Source organism: Tupaia chinensis, unplaced genomic scaffold (assembly GCF_000334495.1).
Source record: "Tupaia chinensis unplaced genomic scaffold, TupChi_1.0 Scaffold000365_1, whole genome shotgun sequence".
Lineage (NCBI taxonomy): Eukaryota > Metazoa > Chordata > Mammalia > Scandentia > Tupaiidae > Tupaia > Tupaia belangeri.
In genome coordinates, this window is record NW_006159862.1 from 2,259,950 (window position 1) to 2,279,126 (window position 19,177).

The window sequence follows — 19,177 nt, forward strand, 5'->3', positions numbered from 1 at the left end:
TTACTCTAGAGGGGAAACCACATTTAGTATGTTGTGATGATGCTCAGGGAATGAATGTAAATTAAAAAAAAATTCAGAGGAAAAAAATACTAAAACTGTTACCAAAATTTAAAGAAAAACCTGTGTATTTGATGACCACAGTAAACTATATAGCCCCAGCGAGGTACTATTTTATAGTATGTTCATTCTACTCACTGAGGTTTATGCCTAAAGTCAGACATGAGTTCTTGTGTATGTATATATCAGCTGTGCTTGCTATTGCAAATATTTAGACAAATTAAATTCATTAGCCAATCAATTAAATGGGGGGGTGTATAGGCATAGAAAGCAATCATGGATACCAGAGACAATGGGAGGAGGGTTGGACAGGGCAGAGGGTTAGGGATAGGGAATCAAGGATGGCAAAAAAAAAAAAAAAAAAGCAAAATATACAAGACATAAGAAATGAAAAATTGTTTGTTGATAACATGTATGTTGATGTGTTTGATTGAGCCAACAGACAGTGTATTTTGGATGAAAAATTCAGTTTGTATACTGTAATGATGTATAGCATATTAGTGTTAAAAAATAAATTAATAAAAAAATAATAAAATAATAAAAAAAAGAAAAGAGATGAAATTATCTAAAAAAAGAAGTAGCAGACTGACAGTTTATATCCATTGGTTGAGTGACTCCTGTCTCAGGAATCGATCTTAAGGAAAGGTCAGAGTGTGAATTCATGTATCTGGGTTGCTCATTACAGTGTTATGTATAAAGAGGCATAATTTCAATGTCCACTGTCAGGGAAGCTATTCAGCTAATAACATAAGGAAATATCAGTTACCAAGAACCATCTCTTTAATAAGTACAGGTGGGGAGGGAAGAATTATATATTCAGTATAACCTTACATTTGTGAATAGAGAGGCCTCCACTGACTGAAATGCCTCAGCTTTTATAGCTGAGAAATGAAAATTTAGGTGTTTCTGATTAAAATCAGTACTTAGCCTTTGTCCTAAAGGACATTAAGGTCACCAAAATAAGCCAGGCACAGAAAGATAGCTACTGTGTGATCTCTCTCAGGTGAAGAATGTAAGAAAGTCTATCTCGCAGAGACAGAGAACAGAATGGTGGTACCAGGGCTGGGGAGGGGTTGGAGGCCTGTTGGTTGGAGGATATGAAATTCCCATTATATAGGAGGACTATGTGCAGGAGATCTATTGTATAACATAGTGACTATGTTTAATGTATTACACACTTGAGAACTGCTAAGGGAGTGGATTTAAAATGTTCTTGCAGGGTCAGGTGGCATGGTGGTTAAGATGCTGGACTCCCACATTGCCAAACATGGTTCTCGTCCTGGTTGGGACTGGTAGCTTGCTTTCTCACTTTCCTTCCCTCTCTCTTGCTGTCTCTCTCTCTCTGGAGAGTACACATGTTCTGTAGCAAGTTAAAAAGAGTAATACTAGGAACCAGCAGATGGTGTAATGATTACATTGCTGGACTCCCATGTAGTCAATCACCGTTCGAGTCCTGGACCCAGTGGCTTAAAACTCACACTGGGATTGTGTGCCTGCGTGCCTAAAATCCCAAGAGGAGAATGGAGGAGAAGGGATTGTGGTGTGGCCATTCCCCCATCCCCAGGGAGATTTCTTGCTTTCTGTCTCTCTCTGTATCTCTAGGGAGTGCATGCACCCTATAGCAGAAAAATTTGTCTCTAAATAATAATAATAATAATAAATAAAATTAAATAAGTCTTTAAAAAATGTTCTTGCCACACACACACACACACACACACACACACAGTTGTAAGATAATGGATATGCTCATTAGTTTGAGTTAGCCACTCCACAACATGTGCCTATATCCAAAACATCATGTTGGGCACCATCAATACATACAATTATTATTCATTAGTTAAGGAATCTTAACTGATCTAAGAACCTCCTATCTCCATTAGCAGGATGTATTTAGTGGATAAAAGAGGGAACTCCTCCATGTCACTTATTACAGAGGAGCTTAAAGTCTAATATGGCAGTGTTTTTGTTTTTTTACTTTTATTTTTTAAAGAATTCTTTGATTTAATTTATTTATTTACTTATTTATTTATTTTAAAATGTGACCAGAGAGAGAGAGAAAGTGAAAAAGCAAGCTGCCAGGTTTGGGACTTGAACCATGGTCAAACATGTGGGAGTCTAGCACCTTAACCACCATGCCACCCACTGGACCCTTTGGATTTTGAATTAAGTCTATTCTTTTAAAGGGCAGAAAACAGGGGAAGGGGAAGTAGGATGTAAAGCCAGTCATTTTTAGATCTTAGAAGATGTGAAGACACCTGGCACCATGTAGTCTTATGTAAGTTTTGTTTTGTTTTGTTTTTTGTTTGTTTTTATCTTTTGGGGGAAATTTTGATTAAGCACATGTGACTTTAATTTCAGGCAGTTTACTGTATTTACATGTTATTGTTTTTATTGCCCTGCAAATGACAGCTCACAGAACCATACTTCTCCATGTGTTTAAAGGTAAAGGTCACCATGTTTGCTCAGAATGACCACTCTCCACACCTACTGCTTTGGTTAAGTGGTATTTCCCCAGTCTTGATCACAATGCTTGGTAGAAAAGAGAAGTTATCAATCTGCGGTAGTCCTGACCCGAAGAGAGAATGAATTCCAACTTGAGAGTGATGAAATACCCTGTGGGTCTCAGCCTACAGCAGCTATTATAAAAATGACATTGAAGACAAGGACTCATTAAGCTACCAAAAGTGACAATAAACTAAGTCTGTGTTTGGTGGACACAAGAAAGCTAGTCTGCCAGCTGTAAGACTGAAACTGCACAAAGAAATGGGAAGGAAACTCAAATGTTTTAACATAAAAAAAAATATAAAATATATATACTGGTTGGATACAGAAGAAAAGGAGTTGTTCGAATACATATTATGATAGTATTCATTCAATTCTCTAATTAGACTGTTGCTAATCAAAAGATATAATTTATTGGTGCTAAAATAAATTTATAGAAAATGAAGATGTAGATACGCAAAACCAGTATATATCAGCTTATCCTAAAACTACATGACAAATTATTTTTCACAATTGTATACATTTAGAGTCTCAATAAAAGAGATCACTTTCTTTCTTTTTTTAAAGTTTTTTGCCATTGGGTATGCGTGCTCACCAGAGAGAGACAAAGAGAGACAGTGAGAGAGAGAGTGCAAAACCACCCCATCTTCTCTCCCATCTTCCTACTGAGATTTTGGGCATTCATGCATATGTTCCTGGAGTGATTTTCATGGTAGACTTGAACCATCACGTGGTATTTCAGCGCCTTAACCACTATGTCACCTGTTGGCCCCTGAACACAATTTTTAAAATATGACCATAAGTATTCATTCAATTCTCTAATTAGACTGTTGCTAATCAAAAGATATAATTTATTGGTGCTAAAATAAATTTATAGAAAATGAAGATGTAGATGCATGCAAAACCAATATATATCAGCTTATCCTAAAACTACATGACAAATTATTTTTCACAATTTTATACATTTAGAGTCTCAATAAAAGAGATCACTTTCTTTCTTTTTTTAAAGTTTTTTGCCATTGGGTATGCGTGCTCACCAGAGAGAGACAAAGAGAGACAGTGAGAGAGAGAGTGCAAAACCACCCCATCTTCTCTCCCATCTTCCTACTGAGATTTTGGGCATTCCTTCATATGTTCCTGGAGTGATTTTCATGGTAGACTTGAACCATCACGTGGTATTTCAGCGCCTTAACCACTATGTCACCTGTTGGCCCCTGAACACAATTTTTAAAATATGCACATACATGTATGTACGCATGCATGTACTTCAGCCCCAAACCCCGGACATCATTTAGCAGAGAACAACAGGAAGCATTACCACTAATGTAATGAATGAGACCAGAATTTTCCACTATTACCCCAACAATGTATTATGAAACTAGAGGCATTATGTAGGAAAAAGAAGGTACTGGTATAAAATCTGGAAAGTAGATTTAAAATTTAAATGATTTTGCACATGAAATGATTTTTTTTTTACCTGGAAAAGCCAGGAGCGTCAACTGAAAACTACTGCAAACAGAGGAATTCAGACAGTATCAAGATCCAGCTGTCATACACTACAAATGCAGATAATAGACATGCAAATTATGTCATGGAAGGAAGTGCCTCAGTCTACAATACCAACAGGAGAACATGCCTCAGGACAGATTTAGCACAAGTCATATGCAACAGCTTGCCAAGGGGAAAAAAACCCTCATGCCTGAGTAGAAGCATGCACTTCCAAAATGTTCACTAGATATCTGAACAGGAAAGCTGAGAGTACCGGAGATCTATGAAAACACAGATGGTCTTCAGGTATTGGACAGACTGAATGGATTTCAGAGTCAGCTCCCAAGTATGGCAAGACTGCATTTATTCTCTGCAAACAGAGATCTCCTGGTGCCATATGGAGATGAAACCCTAGAGAAAAGAATTTCCCTGAGGACAAAATTTGGTGTTTGTGAGAAACAGCAGCTGCTTTAAGCTTTAGTTTTCTTTTTGTTTGTTTTCTGGTTTTGTTTTGTTTTGTTTTGTTTTGAGAGGCTTTTGCTATAGGGCATGCGTGCTTGCCAGACAGACAGAGACAGAGAGACAGAAAGCAAAAAATCACCCCTCCCCAGGGGAGATGACCATGCCGCAATCCTTTCTCCTCCATTCTCCTCTTGGGATCTTGGGCACACATGCACATGCGCCCGGCGTGAGTTTTAAGCCACCAGGTCCGGGACTTGAACCATGGTTGACTACATGGGAGTCCAGCGACATAGCCATTATGCTAACTGATGATCGCTTAAGCTGTAGTATTTACCCTCATTCCCTCCGCAGGAAAACAGGTGCTGAATGTTAACACCTTCAGAAGGGTAATGATTAAGTTAGACACATAGTTGAATGCAGATAATAAATGCTAAGATAAATGTCATTGCCGTGGCCAATATAAATTCTTAACTCTTCCCTTTTGCAAAGTAGGATTTGCATGGTTTGTTCCCACAGACGCTTATGCTGAAACTAGGACTTTCTAGTGGTCAAAGTTAACTCAAGAGAGCTTGGCCTGCCTTGGAGACGTTGAAGTCAGTCACCTCACTGTGGCATTCAGGTCTAGACGGGTGAGGTGGAGAATTCAGGTCTCTTCTGGCAGCTTGAAAATCACACTGGGCATGTGGACGTGCATGCCTCAAATCCAGAGAACAGAATGGTGAAGAAGGGATTGTGGCACGGGCATCCTCCCTGGTGGGTGATTTCTCACTTTCCCTTCCACTATGTCTTTGGGTGGGAGCACATGCACCCTATGGCAAAAATCTTTTTAAAAATTATATATATATATATATAAAACAAAAACTCGCCTTTCTCTCAAATGTCTCAGATTGCCTGAAGCAAAAGCTTTTATTTATTTATTTATTTATTTATTTATTTATTTATTTTTAAGCGAGATGTTTGCTATAGGGCGCGTGCGCTCACCAGAGACAGAAAGTGAGAAATTACCCCCTGGGGGGATGGCCACTCTGCAATCCCTTCTCCTTTAGTCTCCTCTCAGGATTTTGGGCATGCATGCACATGTGCCTGGTGTAAGTTTTATGCCACCAGGTCCAGGACTCGAACCATGGTCAACTCTGTGGAAGTCCAGCAATGTAACCACTATACCAACTGCTACCCAAGAGCTCAGTCTTTTCAAAAATGAAACTTGATACCCAATTTAGCAGTGATGGGAGGTGGGGCCTACCGGGAGGTGCTTGGGACACAGGAAAGGTCCCCCTGAGTAGATTAATGCTCTCTCCTCACTAAAGATTTTTCACAAAGGCTGACTGTTATAAAGTATGCCCAGACTGTGCCTGTCCACTGGCCTTTCTGATTCTGCACCATGAGGTGACCCTCACCAGAAGAGCAGTTGCCAGCACCATGTTCTTGAACTTTCATGAGCCAGAAAATCCCTTTTCTTAATAAGTCACCCAGTCTCGGGTATTTAGCTATAGCAACACTAACACAGATGAATATGGGCTTAAGTCTCTCACAGACATGAAAGGTATTATAGAGACAAATTGAACAGACTTGGCAGAGTGGGAGGGACAGAGTTCTTGAGCCTGGGTCTCTGAGCCAGGAAAGGGACAGCAAGAGGCCAAAGGCAGGGGTGTGGAAGGTAGAAGTTTTCTTACAGAAGGTCTCACCAGAACACCATGGCAAGAAAAAGAAAAAAAAGGCATGGAGGTTGGAAAAGAAGTAAAACTTTCTCTATTTCCAGACATCATAATCGTGTGTGTGTGTGTGTGTGTGTGTATACATGTTTATGTATACATTCTTAAAACCTAGAAATAATAAAATCTGTACAGTTGTACGAGATCAATACACATCAATCGATCTTGTTTTAATACACCAGCACTGAACACAATGTGTAAAGGAAATAAAGTAATTCTAGTTATAATAGCATCCAAAAGAATAAAAGACATAGGAACGACTTGAACCAAGGTGGTGAAAGACTTGTCCATGGAAAACTGTTGTAAGAAACTCAAGTCTATGGTCAGCTCCATAGCCTTGTGGTTAAGGCAGCTAGGTCCCACTAGAATGACCATGTGGTTCAAGCCCCAGACTTGGCAGCTTGGAAAACACACCAGGCACGTGTACATGCATCCAAAATCCTGAAAGGTGGGAGAAATGGAGAAGAGGGGACTACTGTGTGACCATTCCCTATGGGGGCACTTTCTCCTCTTCCTCGCTGGCTAGCACATGTGCCCTCTAGCAGGCATGAATGCCTAGGTGAATGAAACTGGAAGTTAAAGGGAATGGAAAGATGGTCCATCTTCATAGATTGGGAGACTTAATGTTGTGAAGATGGCAATACTCGGGCCAGCAGGTGGCATGGTGGTTAAGGTGCTGGACTCCCACAAGGCCAATCAAAGTTCAAGTCCCAGATCTGGCAGCTTGAAACTCATGCCAGGCACACGGGCACGTGTGCCCAAAGTCCCAGGAGAATAGAGAAGGGCTTGTGGCACGGCTATCCTCCCTGGAAGGTGACCTCTCACTATCTCTCCAGTGAGCACACGCTCTTAAAAAAAAATGGCGGTAATCTCCAAAGCATCTACAGGTTTAATGCAATTCTGATAAAAATTCTCACAAGTCTTTCATACAGAAATGATAACGCCATTCTTGGATTCATAGAGAACCGCAAGGGATCCCAAGCAGCCAAAACAAAATTTAAAAAGGAAAAGTGGGGAGAGTCACCGTTCCTTTTTTCAAGTTACTACAAAGCTACGGTGATTAAGACAGTGTGGCGCTAGCATAAGAACAGACAGAGCAGTGAGAGTGCAGTACGGGGCCAGCAGGTGGCGTAGTGGTTAAGACATTGAACTTCCACCGTGGTGCAAGTCCCGGATCTGACAGCTTGAAACTCACTGGGCGCATGTGTGTGAGTGCCCAAAGTCCCAAGAAGAATGGAGGAAAAGGGATTGTTGTGTAGCCAACCCCCTGGGGGGTAACTTTTTGCTTTCTCTTTGTCTCTCTGGCGAGAGCATGCATCCATTAGCAAAAATCTCTCAAAAAAAAAAAAAGGAAAAAGAAAAAAAGAAAAAGAAATGAGAGTACAGAAATAAACCTGTCCATCTGTGGCCAAATGATTTTTGACAAGGTTGCTTCAATGGGGGAGACAGTGGTGACAAATGCTCCCACGTCAGGTAGGTAATCTGGGTCCCAGGTCTGCACTGACACATTGCTGCCCGAGGGGCTACTCTGGAGAGCCACAGAATCCTGCTCTTTTCTGCAGTGCTTAACCCAACAGCATCGACTCATCGTGTCGCCACTTCACCTCGGTCTCTTCCTGAGGGAGGAGCGTGTTTATTTTGTTCGATACTGCATCTCCAGCGTATTTGTACGGAGGAGGCACTGAAGAACTGTTTGGGGAGAAATAATTTCTTCCCCTGTTGTACAGGAGCAACTTTCCAACCTACTAATTTATATCTCCAGCGATTTATCTTCAAAGGACAAGTGAGAACAGAGGAGAGTCACTAAGGAAAGACACATACCTATGATCCCAAGTTTTGCGGCAAACATCAGAGATACTCCGATGGGAAAACCCAAAACATAGTAACCGATGGCATTCAAGATAGCACCAATCTTCTGATTTCCTGTACCTCTCAGGACTCCCCCACAGGTGGCCTGTGGAGAGGAAAACCCAAACCAACATGGCAGTCATGACATTATCATCATCCCCAGTTGGGACATGAATACCCCGAGCTACATGACAATACATGGCCAGAGCACTCTGCCTTAAAACGAGAATTGCACATCGTGTAAGAGAGAAAGGGAAGCGTTCTCCTTCTAAACTTAATGTGAACACCAATGATAACAACCAACCAGAGCAACTTTGAGCAGAAATCCATCACGCGGTGTTATTTAACTCATCTTAACTATTTAAAATGATCTTGTAAAAGCACATGTTGAGAAAAAGTAGAGGCTCTACTGATGTTAACCTCAGCAAAGTATGCATCTGAAATCGGGGCCAACAGGTGGCGTGGTGGTTGAGACGCTGGACTCCCACATGACTGACTGCAGTTTGAGTCCTGGGTCTGGAGGTTTGCTTTCTCACTTCCCCTCTCTCTCGCTCTCTGTCTCTCAGATGAACACATGTGCCCTATAGCAAATTAAAAATAGAATAATGATAAGAGTAGATAAAATAAAATAATTATTTAAAAAAGCTCGTCTGATATCCTGACTGGAAAATAATTTGATTGTGGGTATCTCTTCCACACAATGCTTACCATGGCCAGTGTTCAGTCATGGGTGCCATATCTTCAGGGTGCCATAACGTAGAAGAAATTCCGTGGGGAAAGAAGGCAAGACAACACATGGGCCTAGAAACCATGCCAGTAGAAATAACTGCTGAAACTGGGAACCAGTAACCCAGTGACTCTGGGATACAAAAAGTATCTTCAAATACTGGTAAACCCACAAACCAGCCTAGAGACAGGCTTTCTAGGGGTCAGAGTTAACTCAAAGGGAACATGGCCTGCCTTGGCGGAGTCCATGGCAGTCACCTCATCCCATGGCATTCCGATGGTCAGGGCAGCAGGTTGGGGGGACAACTCAGGTCTCTCCCACCTTGAGAGACTACACTCTTTTTGGAGGGGAAAAGCTGTTTGCTGTAGGGCATATGAGCTCGCCATAGAGACAGAGAGAGAGAGAAAGAGAGAGAGAGAGAAAGCAAGAAATAACTTCCCAGGGAGGATGGCCACACCATAGTCCCGTCTCCTCTTGGGATTTTGAGCACACATGCGCATGTGCCCAGTGTGAGTTTCAAGCCTCTGGGTCCAGGACTCAAAGCATGGTCGTCCATGTGGGAGTCCAGGAAAGTAATCATTACGCCATCTGCTGGTCCCCAGGAGGCTACACTCTTAAGAAATTACCTTGCCTTGGGACCAGCAATTGGCATAATGGCTATGACACTGGACTCCCATGGAGTCGACTGTGGTTCAAGTCCTGGACCTGGTGGCTTAAACTCACGCTGGGCACATGTGTGTGCGTGCCCAAGATCCCGAGAGGAGAATGGAGGAGAAGGGATTGCAGTGTGGCCATTCCCCCTGGGGGTGATTTCTCGCTTTCTGTCTCTCTGTCTCCCTCTGTCTTTCTGGCGAGTGTATGCGCCCTATAGCAAAAACCTCTCCCCCTAAAAAAAAAGGAAAAAATAAAAAGAACTGACCTTTCTCTCAAACAGCTCAGACTGCCTGAAACAAGAGCGCTCTCTTTTCAAAGATGAAATCAGATATTTACTTAAAAAGCCAGAAACACACACAAATTTTGCTATGTATATTAGCATAAAATCACCCCAAATACTCACAGCTAGTGCATCGAACAGGTGAAAGGGAGCAAAAACAGGCATCACTTGGCTCACCAGGGAAATGATATCTCTGTGGGCAGGAAAGGAGTGCCAGTTATCGAAACATCACGTCTCTGCAGTGGACGGATTGACTGCTCATCAAACTACCGACAAGCTGATCGGTCAGTTCAATCAGAACAGTAATTTTTTCAACAAAGTAGGCACATAATAAAGCCTCAGTAATTTGCATTTTAGTAGGTAGAATTTAAGCTAACAGGGCCATGGTCTAGGCTGCCACTGTAAAGGATAACTTCAAAGCTCTGCTTCTGGCACGGTGGTTAAGGCACTGGACTCCCACATGACTGACCACGCCTCGAGGCCCAGACCTAGAGCTTGCTTTCTCAGTTTCCCTCTCTGTCTGTCTGTCTCTGGAAAGCACACGTGCTCTATAGAAAATTAAAACTATTAATAATAAAGCTCCATTTCTGGATATATAAATGTGGGGTCTGGGAAACACAAGAAGTAGACCTTGGTCTATGGATGGGAATCGTCCTCTCTATGAAAGTTGTCCTCAAAAATGGAGTTGAGGCCAATGAGACCTTTGTCTCCTTGGAGATTCCCTGATTTCTGTTCAGTTACAATGGAAGACCAGCTAGGGAGGCCTGCAGAGGGGAGCTGGGACTCTCGAGAGGGACATAGAAGAGGCAGAGGTGGCTAAAGACCTGCGTGATGGACCCAACATAGATGTGACACATGAGACAGGCCACAGAAAACTCCCCAAGGTAAAAGTCTTACAGCTCCCTTCCCTTTCACCCTAAAGGGAAGCATGCTGCCTAACAGTACCCCCGATCAAGTAATGGATTCGTTTGCTAGAGGGTATGTGCACTTCAGAGACAGAAGAGAAGAAAGCACTCCCCACCACCACCACCATGGGTAATGGTCATGTCGCAATCCCTTCTCCATCTCTCCCCTCTCTCTGGATTTTGGGTGCACACACACACACACACACACACACACACACATGCCTGGTATGTTTCTCAAGCTGCACGTTCAGGGCTCTAACCATCAGCCACGTGGGATCCGGCTGCCTTAACCACCAGGCCCTGGAGCTCGCCCGCATATACCATCAATTTAGACAGAGCCTGTCAACCTTCTCCCTAACAGGAGTAGCTCTTTGGAGCAGACCCAAAGGACCTAACATGTGCACGGTCTCTGCTAGTCAACACAGCCATGTGGTCTGTCATCCAAAAATACAAACAGAAAGCCAGTATTTACCGGATACAAGGAAAGTCAACAGGAGGTATGCTGACACAAAAGGAAACAAAGAGTACAAGGAACATAAAAAAATGTATAATTACTCTTCTCAGAGACCTTCATAAGCTAACAACAGGCATGGAAGGAAAAGGAGAAACTGGGGGGGGGGAAGTGATTAGAAATGAAAATATGAACACTAAAATAAGGTGTTTCATTTAAAAAACAGATAATGAACAAACATGTTACAGACTAAATTTCTTTTTTTAAGAAGTATTTACTTTTATTTATTATTATTGTTATTATTATTATTAACCAGAGAAAGAGAGGGAAAGTGAGAAAGCAACCCACCAGATCTGGGACTTGAGCTGCGGTTAGCCATGTGGGAGTCCAGTACCTTAAGCACACCACCTGCCGGCCCCAAGACTAAATTTTAACTTGGAAGATAAAGTTGAAGAAATATTTCAAAACACAAAGAGAGAGACCAGCAGTTAGCGTAATGGCTATGTCACTGGACTCCCATGTAGTCGACCGCAGTTCGAGTCCCGGACCCGGTGGCTTAAACTCACGCCAGGTGCATGTGCGTGCGTGCCCAAGATCCCAAGAGGAGAATAGAGGAGAAGGGATTGCGACGTGACCATCCCCTCTGGGGGGTGATTTCTCACTTTCTGTCTCTCTGTCTGTCTGTCTGTCTGGCGAGCGTACATGCCCTATGGCAAAAACCTCTCCAAAAAAAAAAACACAAAGAGAGAGAAGATGAGAGAGAAAAGCTGTGTCAGATAAATACATTCTAACATTCATCTAAAAAGAGTTCTAAAAGAACAGAGAAAATGTACGGGAAGGAGAAAAAAAATTCCTAAAGCTAAAGAAAAATCAGATGCTTTAGATGATAAATTTTGAAAGTGACAAGAAGAATAAAAGAAAAGACTTACTCACACCTGAGCACACCCAGTGACAAAAATGGTAACTGAGGGGGTCGGCAGGTGGTGTGGTTGAGGCATTGGATGCCCACATGGCTGACCGTGGTTCAAGTCCCAGACCCAGTGGCCCTAAAATCATGACAAAATAAATTAATTAATAAATAAATGTGTGCCTTCTTGCTGTTGTTTGTTTGCTTTTTTAAAGGAACTGAAATATTGCCAGGAAAAACATTTGCCCTACAGAAGCGGCGAGAGCCCAATCCATAGGATGAGTATCTGTCCTGGTGATGTCACCAGGTGAAGATGGCGACGTAGGAAGCTCAAGAATCAGTCTCACCAAAGCCACTACGGAACCAGCACGAAACGTTGAAACCAACTGTTTCAGAGCTCGGGAGCCTGGTCAGAAACTCGCAGTGATAAGGAGGCGCTTGGTAACGGAGGGGCGGCGAAACGTCGGCGGATGTCGCTGTTTCGCACGGCAGCCGTCTTCTCCCAGTCTGCCATGTCCGGGTCGGCCCCCCTGCCGTAGGAAAGGCTGGCCCACTCCTATGAGGTTTACTGGAACCAGGTTTGGCAATATGAACCTTGGCCTCTAAAAATCAAGGTCATATGGGGCCAGCAGGTGGCGTGGTGGTTAAAGGTGCTGGATTCCCACATGGTTGACCACGGTTTGAGTCCTGGACCTGGTGGCTTGCTTTCTCGCTTTCTCTCTCTCTCTCTGTCTCTGTCTGGTAAAATAAAAAAAAAAGCAATAATAACAAATGGAACTAAGTAACTTTTTTTTTTAAATCAAGGTTATAATAGTGGCTGGCAGGTGGCATGGTGGTTAAGGCACTGAACTCCCACATGGCCAACCATGGTTCAGTTCCAGACCTGGTGGTTTGCTTTCTCACTTTCCCTTTCTAGCTCTCTCTCTGGTGAGTACGCACATCCTATAGTAAGTTAATAATAATAAATAAAATTTAAGAAAAGATCAAGGCTACATGTTTTGATCAACCTAGAGGTTCACAGAGGGACTGGCACAGAACCCCCTTGGGATGAAGTCGTTTTCTACGCCTATCAAAGAATTTAGAGACAAAACATTAAAAAAGAAAAAAGGCAGACTCAGTGGCACAGCAGCCATGCGCTACTCAAGCAAAGACGGGTCCATACGGAAGATCACAGGTTGGTCCTGCAGTCAGCCTGTACATGCCGAGCACACATGTTCATTACGCTAACTGCTGCTCCCAACACATTCATGCTCCCGACTGGCTACGAGAGTCGCAGGGGAAACAGCGGGAGACTCTGTTGAGTGTTAGTATTTATCTCTCACTTTTATGAAAAAAAAAAAAAACATTTTTTAATAATGATTTTATTTTAACTTTATTTATTATTATGGTTACTTTCCAGTTTGAGCAGACAGACAGAGCGAGAGGGGGAAAGTGAGAAAGCAAGCCACCAGATTCAGGATTTGAACCACGGTTGGCCATGTGGGAGTCCAGCGCCTTTAACCACCACGCCACCTGCCAGCCCCCCCAAAAAAAAACTTTTAAAAAACCTAAACTTATTAAAAAAAAAAAAAAAAAAACCCTAAACTTATTGGGTAAAAACATTTAAGAACCTCTCTGGGGGTAGAAGAAAAGAAAAAGAAATCTCTCCATCAGGCCATTCAGTCTTCGTAAAATCTAGTCTGAAAAGGTAACTAAAGACATCAACTGTAGACCCCCAACAAGCAAGAACAGCACTTGGAGAGGGAGGGGAATCTGATTTCCAGAATTATCATATTACAGTATTCAAAATGTCCAGTTTTCAACAAAAAGTTATAAAATATACAGACAGGAATACATATCCCATCAACAGGAAAAGGAGAAATTATTAGAAACTGACAAACACTGAGAATTAATTTTTTAGAACTCTGGAAATTAACCAAAGATTTGCAGTGATCTGAGAAGCACTTAATCAGGAACAGTGGCTGAATGTTGCTATGAACAGTAAGCTTTGTGGGGGTTTTTTGAGATATTTTTTATTTTTAATTTTTTTTTCTATAGGGTCCTTCTCCATTTTCCTTTGGGGATCTTGGGCATGCACACATGCCTGGCATGAGTTTTAAGTTGCTGGGCCTGGGACTAGAACCATAGTCAACTATGTGGGAGTCCAGCAATGTAAATATTATATCCGTCTAGTGGTCCCAGTTTTGTGGTTTTAACTTAATCCTAGTATCATTCCTTTGTCCCCAGTTCAGTGTAATCTTGAAAAGTAACAGCTCGGGAACCAGCAGTTAGAGTAATGGCTATGTCGCTGGACTCCCACATAGTCGACCGCGGTTTGCATCCCGGACCCGGTGGCTTAAATCTCACGCCGGGCGCGTGTGTGTGCGTGCCCAAGATCCCGAGAGGAGAATGGAGGAGAAGGGGTTGCGGCATGACCATCCCCCCTGGGGGGTGATTTCTTGCTTTCTGTCTCTCTGTCTCTCTCTGTCTGTCTGGCGAGCGCACGCGCCCTATAGTGAAAATCTCTCCAAAAAAAAAAAAGTAACAGCTCGTATTTCCAGGACTTGCAGTGAAACAACGGGCTGAACTCTCTCAAAACCTCATTCCTGGGACCAGCAGTTAGCATAATGGCTATGTCGCTGAATTCCCATGTAGTTGACCACGGTTCGAGTCTCGGACTCAGTGGCTTAAACTCACACCAGGCGCGTGTGCGTGCGTGCCCAAGATCCCAAGAGGAGAATGGAGGAGAAGGGATTGTGGCGTGGCCATCCTCCCTAGGGGGTGATTTCTCGCTTTCTGTCTCTGTCTCTCCAGTGAGTGCATGCACCCTATAGCAAAAACCTCTAAAAAAAAAAAAAACAAAAAACAAAAAACTCCTTCCTGAGGCCAGCGGGTAGCATAGTGGTTACAGCACTGGATTCTCACATGGCCAACCGCAGCTCAAGTCCTGGACCTGGTGGCTTGAAAATTACGTGGATCCGTGTGCATGTGCCCAAAATCCCAGGAGGGGAGTGGATAAGGGATTGCAGTGTGGCCATCTCCACAGGGGGTGATTTCTCACTTTCTCTCTCTCCGTCTCTCTCTGGTGAGTGCATGTGCCCTACGGCAAAACCTCAGAAAACAAACAAAAACAAAACACCTCATTCCCAAAGAACAGTTATTTTACAGACAAACCACCTGTCTGGTGGCTCCCTAGCAGACCCAATTGAAAGGCTGTCCCTATTTCACCTGATTTAAACCTGCCCAGTGGTAAAAGTGCACTGAGGGGCTAGCAGGTGGGGTGACGGTTAAGGCACTGGACACTCCCACATGGCCGACCACGGTTCAAGTACCAGACCTGGTGGCTTGCTTTCTCACTTCTCTCTCTCTCTCTCTCTCTCTCTCTGTCTCTCTCTAGTCACATTAAAATAAATAGTTAAATAAAATAATTATTTAGAAGTTCATCTGAGGTATGTTTGCAGAAAATATTTACAGGCAAATATTTTAGCTGCTGCTGCTTGGGGCAAGAGAAAATAGCCAGGGTAAACAAGAGATAACCAAAACGGTTGGTAGGAAAAGCTGGGGAATGACCTATCTGCAGGGGCGTTGACATATTCCTGGGAATCTAGAAGGCCATATGCATGCATAGAATTGTGTACATATTCAGGAAAGGCCACGTGCCTTAAGCACATGACACGAAATGGTTGAGATGATGGGTGTATTAATGACCCTGATTTCATCGTTACACGTTGTGCTCGTGTATGAAAAATTACATCACACCCCCACAAAGATGTCCAATTGTTACAGGTTAATTTTAAAATGAATGAGTTCTTTTAGAAAAATTTAATAAAGGTGAGAGAAGGCCTAAGTTTCACTCCTGGTTGAACTGAAGCAGGAAGTGAACAAGTAGAAAGTGAAGATTAAGATCAAGTGAAATGCCTTGCTGCGTGTTGAAAGTCTTTCTCTAAATGCAGAGTCCTGTGGCAAACAATGGGATATATTTGGGATCCACCCAGTAAATGAAATCTCTCCGATAATCAGCTAACTATTAAGCTAATGGGACAGAAACTTGGGTGGCCTCACTTGACAAAGAATACTTCACAGAATTAGTTCATAAAAGTCACTAAGCAAGGGAACCAGCAGTTAGCGTAATGGCTATGTCGCTGGATTCCCACGTAGTCGACCGCGGTTCGTGTCCCGGACCTGGTGGCTTAAAAAACTCACGCCGGGCGCGTGTGCGTGCGTGCCCAAGATCCCGGGAGGAGAATGGAGGAGAAGGGATTGCGGCGTGACCATCCCCCCTGGGGGGTGATTTCTCGCTTTCTGTCTCTATGTCTCTCTCTGTCTGTCTGGCGAGCGCACGCGCCCTACAGTGAAAATCTCTCAAAAAAAAAAAAAAAAAAAGTCACTAAGCAACAAAATGTGTAGCAACAACAAATAACCCTGGGGAAGAGGGGAATCTAATTCCCAGAACTGCCACATTACTCAAAATGTCCAGTTTTCAGTAAAAAATTACTGAGTCATGCAAAGAAACAAGGTATAGCTCATGCATGGAGGACAAAAGGCAATATCAGAGGAAGCCCAGACATGGGACTCACCAGAGTCAGCTACTTCAAATACATTCAAAGAATTTTAAAAATTTCTAAAGAACTAATGGAAAGTATGACAAAGATGTCTCACCAAATATGTACTATTGATACAGAGATAGAAATTATTAAAAAGGAGCCCACAGGTGGCGTGATGGTTAGGCTGCTGGAGTCCCACATGGCTGACTACCATTCGGGTTCCAGACCTGGAGGCTTGCTTTCTCATTTTCCCTCTCTCTGTCTCTCTCTGGTGCCCTAGAGCGAATTAAAAAATAATAGTGATAAATAAAATAAATAATAAAAAAAAGAAAATAACTATAGAGTTCAAAAGTATATCGGCAGAAGTGAAAAATATCACCAGAGGAGTTGAACAGTAGATTTGAGACGGTAGAAGAAAGGATCGATGAATTTCAAGAAAGGATAATTGAGGTTATTTACTCTGAGGGACAGAAAGAAAAAAGAATGAAGAAAAATAAACACAGATATAGGAACCTGGGGAATGCCAGCCATCTAGTTTACCAATACATAAATAATGGGAATCCCTGAGGAGAGGAAAGAAAAAAAGGGGTAGAAAAAATAATTTGAAGAATAGCTTAAAACTTTCCAAATTTGATGAAAGACATGAACCTACATACCCAAGAAGCCCAATATACACCAACCATGATACACTCAAGGAGGAGGCAAGGTTATTTGCTGAGAGTGATGGTTGGAGGGTGACAGGAAAGGGTCAATGGTTTGAGAAGAGTGGAAAATATTTAATACGGCTTGCAAAGATAGACAAAGAGATGACCAAAGAAGGACAGATAGGCAGTGCTGAGGGTCTAGTCGTGACTGGTGTCATACATAAGCTTCTAAGGGAACCATTATGCCTTCTCATATGACTTTTCCACAAATGATCAGCTATTGGCACAGTGCACAACCGTGTTCCTCCAGGGTGGGGCTCTGCCATATAGGAGGTTAAAAGGAATTTAGGTTACTGGCAAGAGAGTTGCTAATATAGTGGGCCATGGCATCCACGTGACCTAAGGGGAAAAGTAAAGGCAGGGATGTGGACTGAGAAAGAGTTGACTGACTGGAGGGCCCAAGAGGTTGAAGAATGCTCTTAAGGAGACACAGCTATAAAAGCATGCTGGAAGGACTGGAATTGTGGTCAACTCAAGGACTGGAGATGCAAAGATACATGTAATGAAAAAGCCCAAATATGAACATAGGAGTATTTGCCTGCTGTAGGGCAGAGATATCAGGGTGAGGGCTGGAGCCAAGGGCGGAGCAATGGCTCATCCATGTGGACGCTGAGTCCGCTCAGGATGATGGCAGGACTTGGGGGCACAGGAAGACTTTAATGAAGGTGTCAATGCAGTATATAAAAGAGCAAGAAATGGAGCTATGGAAGTATGTATCACATGTACAATGGCAGAAACTAGAAGGATAGGAAACAATGTCACTGACCAAACTAGAAACCAAAAGTGTCCAAATGAGTACTATATATATATATATTATATGAAGACAAAGGTTAATAGGTGTTCGGGAGCCAGCAGATGGTGTGGCGCTTTTATCAGTGGACTCCCACATAACCAGCCATGGTGTGAGTCCTGGACTTGGAGGCTTGAAACTCACTCCGGGAGAATATGCATGTGCATACGCATGCATGCATGTCCAAGGTCCAGGGAGGAGAATGGAAGAAAAGGGACTGTAGCATGACCATCCCCCTGGGAGGGTGATTTCTCACTTCCCCTCTCATTGTCTTTGTCTCTCTCTCTCTCTTCAGCAAGCACACGCACCCTAGGGAATAGGGTTAATAGGTTCAAATATAGGATTCTGCTCTTGGACTCAAGAGGACAACTACATAAGGGAAGGCTGTGATGTCACGGCTGATCAGAGCATACTCGCACCAGCTCAGATGACAGTCTGTGTAGCCACCGAAAGCTCAGTACTTCACCGGAAGTCTATCGGGCACAATGACGTAGGATGGTACCGTCAACTAAGAGCACTGCCTTCGAGTTTGTGTGAATTCGACAAGGTGAAGACTGGAAGCGCCTGCCCTGAGAAACGGCTGAAGGAATTGCAGGTGTTTATGATGACGAAGAGAAGACCCTGCAGGGCATGAGAGATACCCCTAAATGTCAGGAGGAAATAAGACTCGCTTGTAGGGTCACAAGCACAAAATTGCTATCGGTGGGTGAAAGCTATGAATGGGAAAGGTAGGTTTCAGCTCAAAATAAGGAAGGTGTTCCAACAGTCAAAGCTGCCCAGGGAGGATAAGCAAGTTCCTCCTCACTGAGGTTATGAAAATATAAACTGGGCAACCTGGCAAAGATGTTGTGGAGGAACCCTGATGTCAGATAAATAACTACATCAAATAGCCCCTTAGATCTCTAAGATTTTATCAAATTTGGTGGGGGCCCACAGGTGGTGCAGTGAAGGCACTGGACTCCCACCTGGCCAATTGTGGTTCGAGTCCTGGATCTGGCAACCTGGGGGTCATGTCAGTCTCATATGTGTGTGTGCCCAAAATCCTGGGCAGAGAATGGAGAACTGTGGCATGGCCATACCCCCTGGAGGGGTGATTTCTCACTTTTCCTCTCTCTCTCTCTCTCTGGTGGGAATGCATGCCCTATCGAGGGGGAAAAAAAAAACTTA

At 43.1% G+C, this 19,177-nt stretch overlaps 1 protein-coding gene across 1 annotated transcript in view; it reads right to left on the bottom strand.

Annotated features, from left to right (window-relative positions):
• LOC102468739 (multidrug and toxin extrusion protein 2-like) overlaps positions 1-19,177 on the bottom strand; it is a 79,669-nt gene that overhangs the window by 19,710 nt on the left and 40,782 nt on the right. Inside the window, exons 13-14 of the mRNA XM_014589618.2 lie at positions 9,854-9,923; positions 8,043-8,175 (exon numbers count right to left, since the gene is read on the bottom strand). Coding sequence (XP_014445104.1) covers positions 8,043-8,175; positions 9,854-9,923 — 203 coding nt within the window. The remainder of the gene's footprint in view (positions 1-8,042; positions 8,176-9,853; positions 9,924-19,177) is intronic.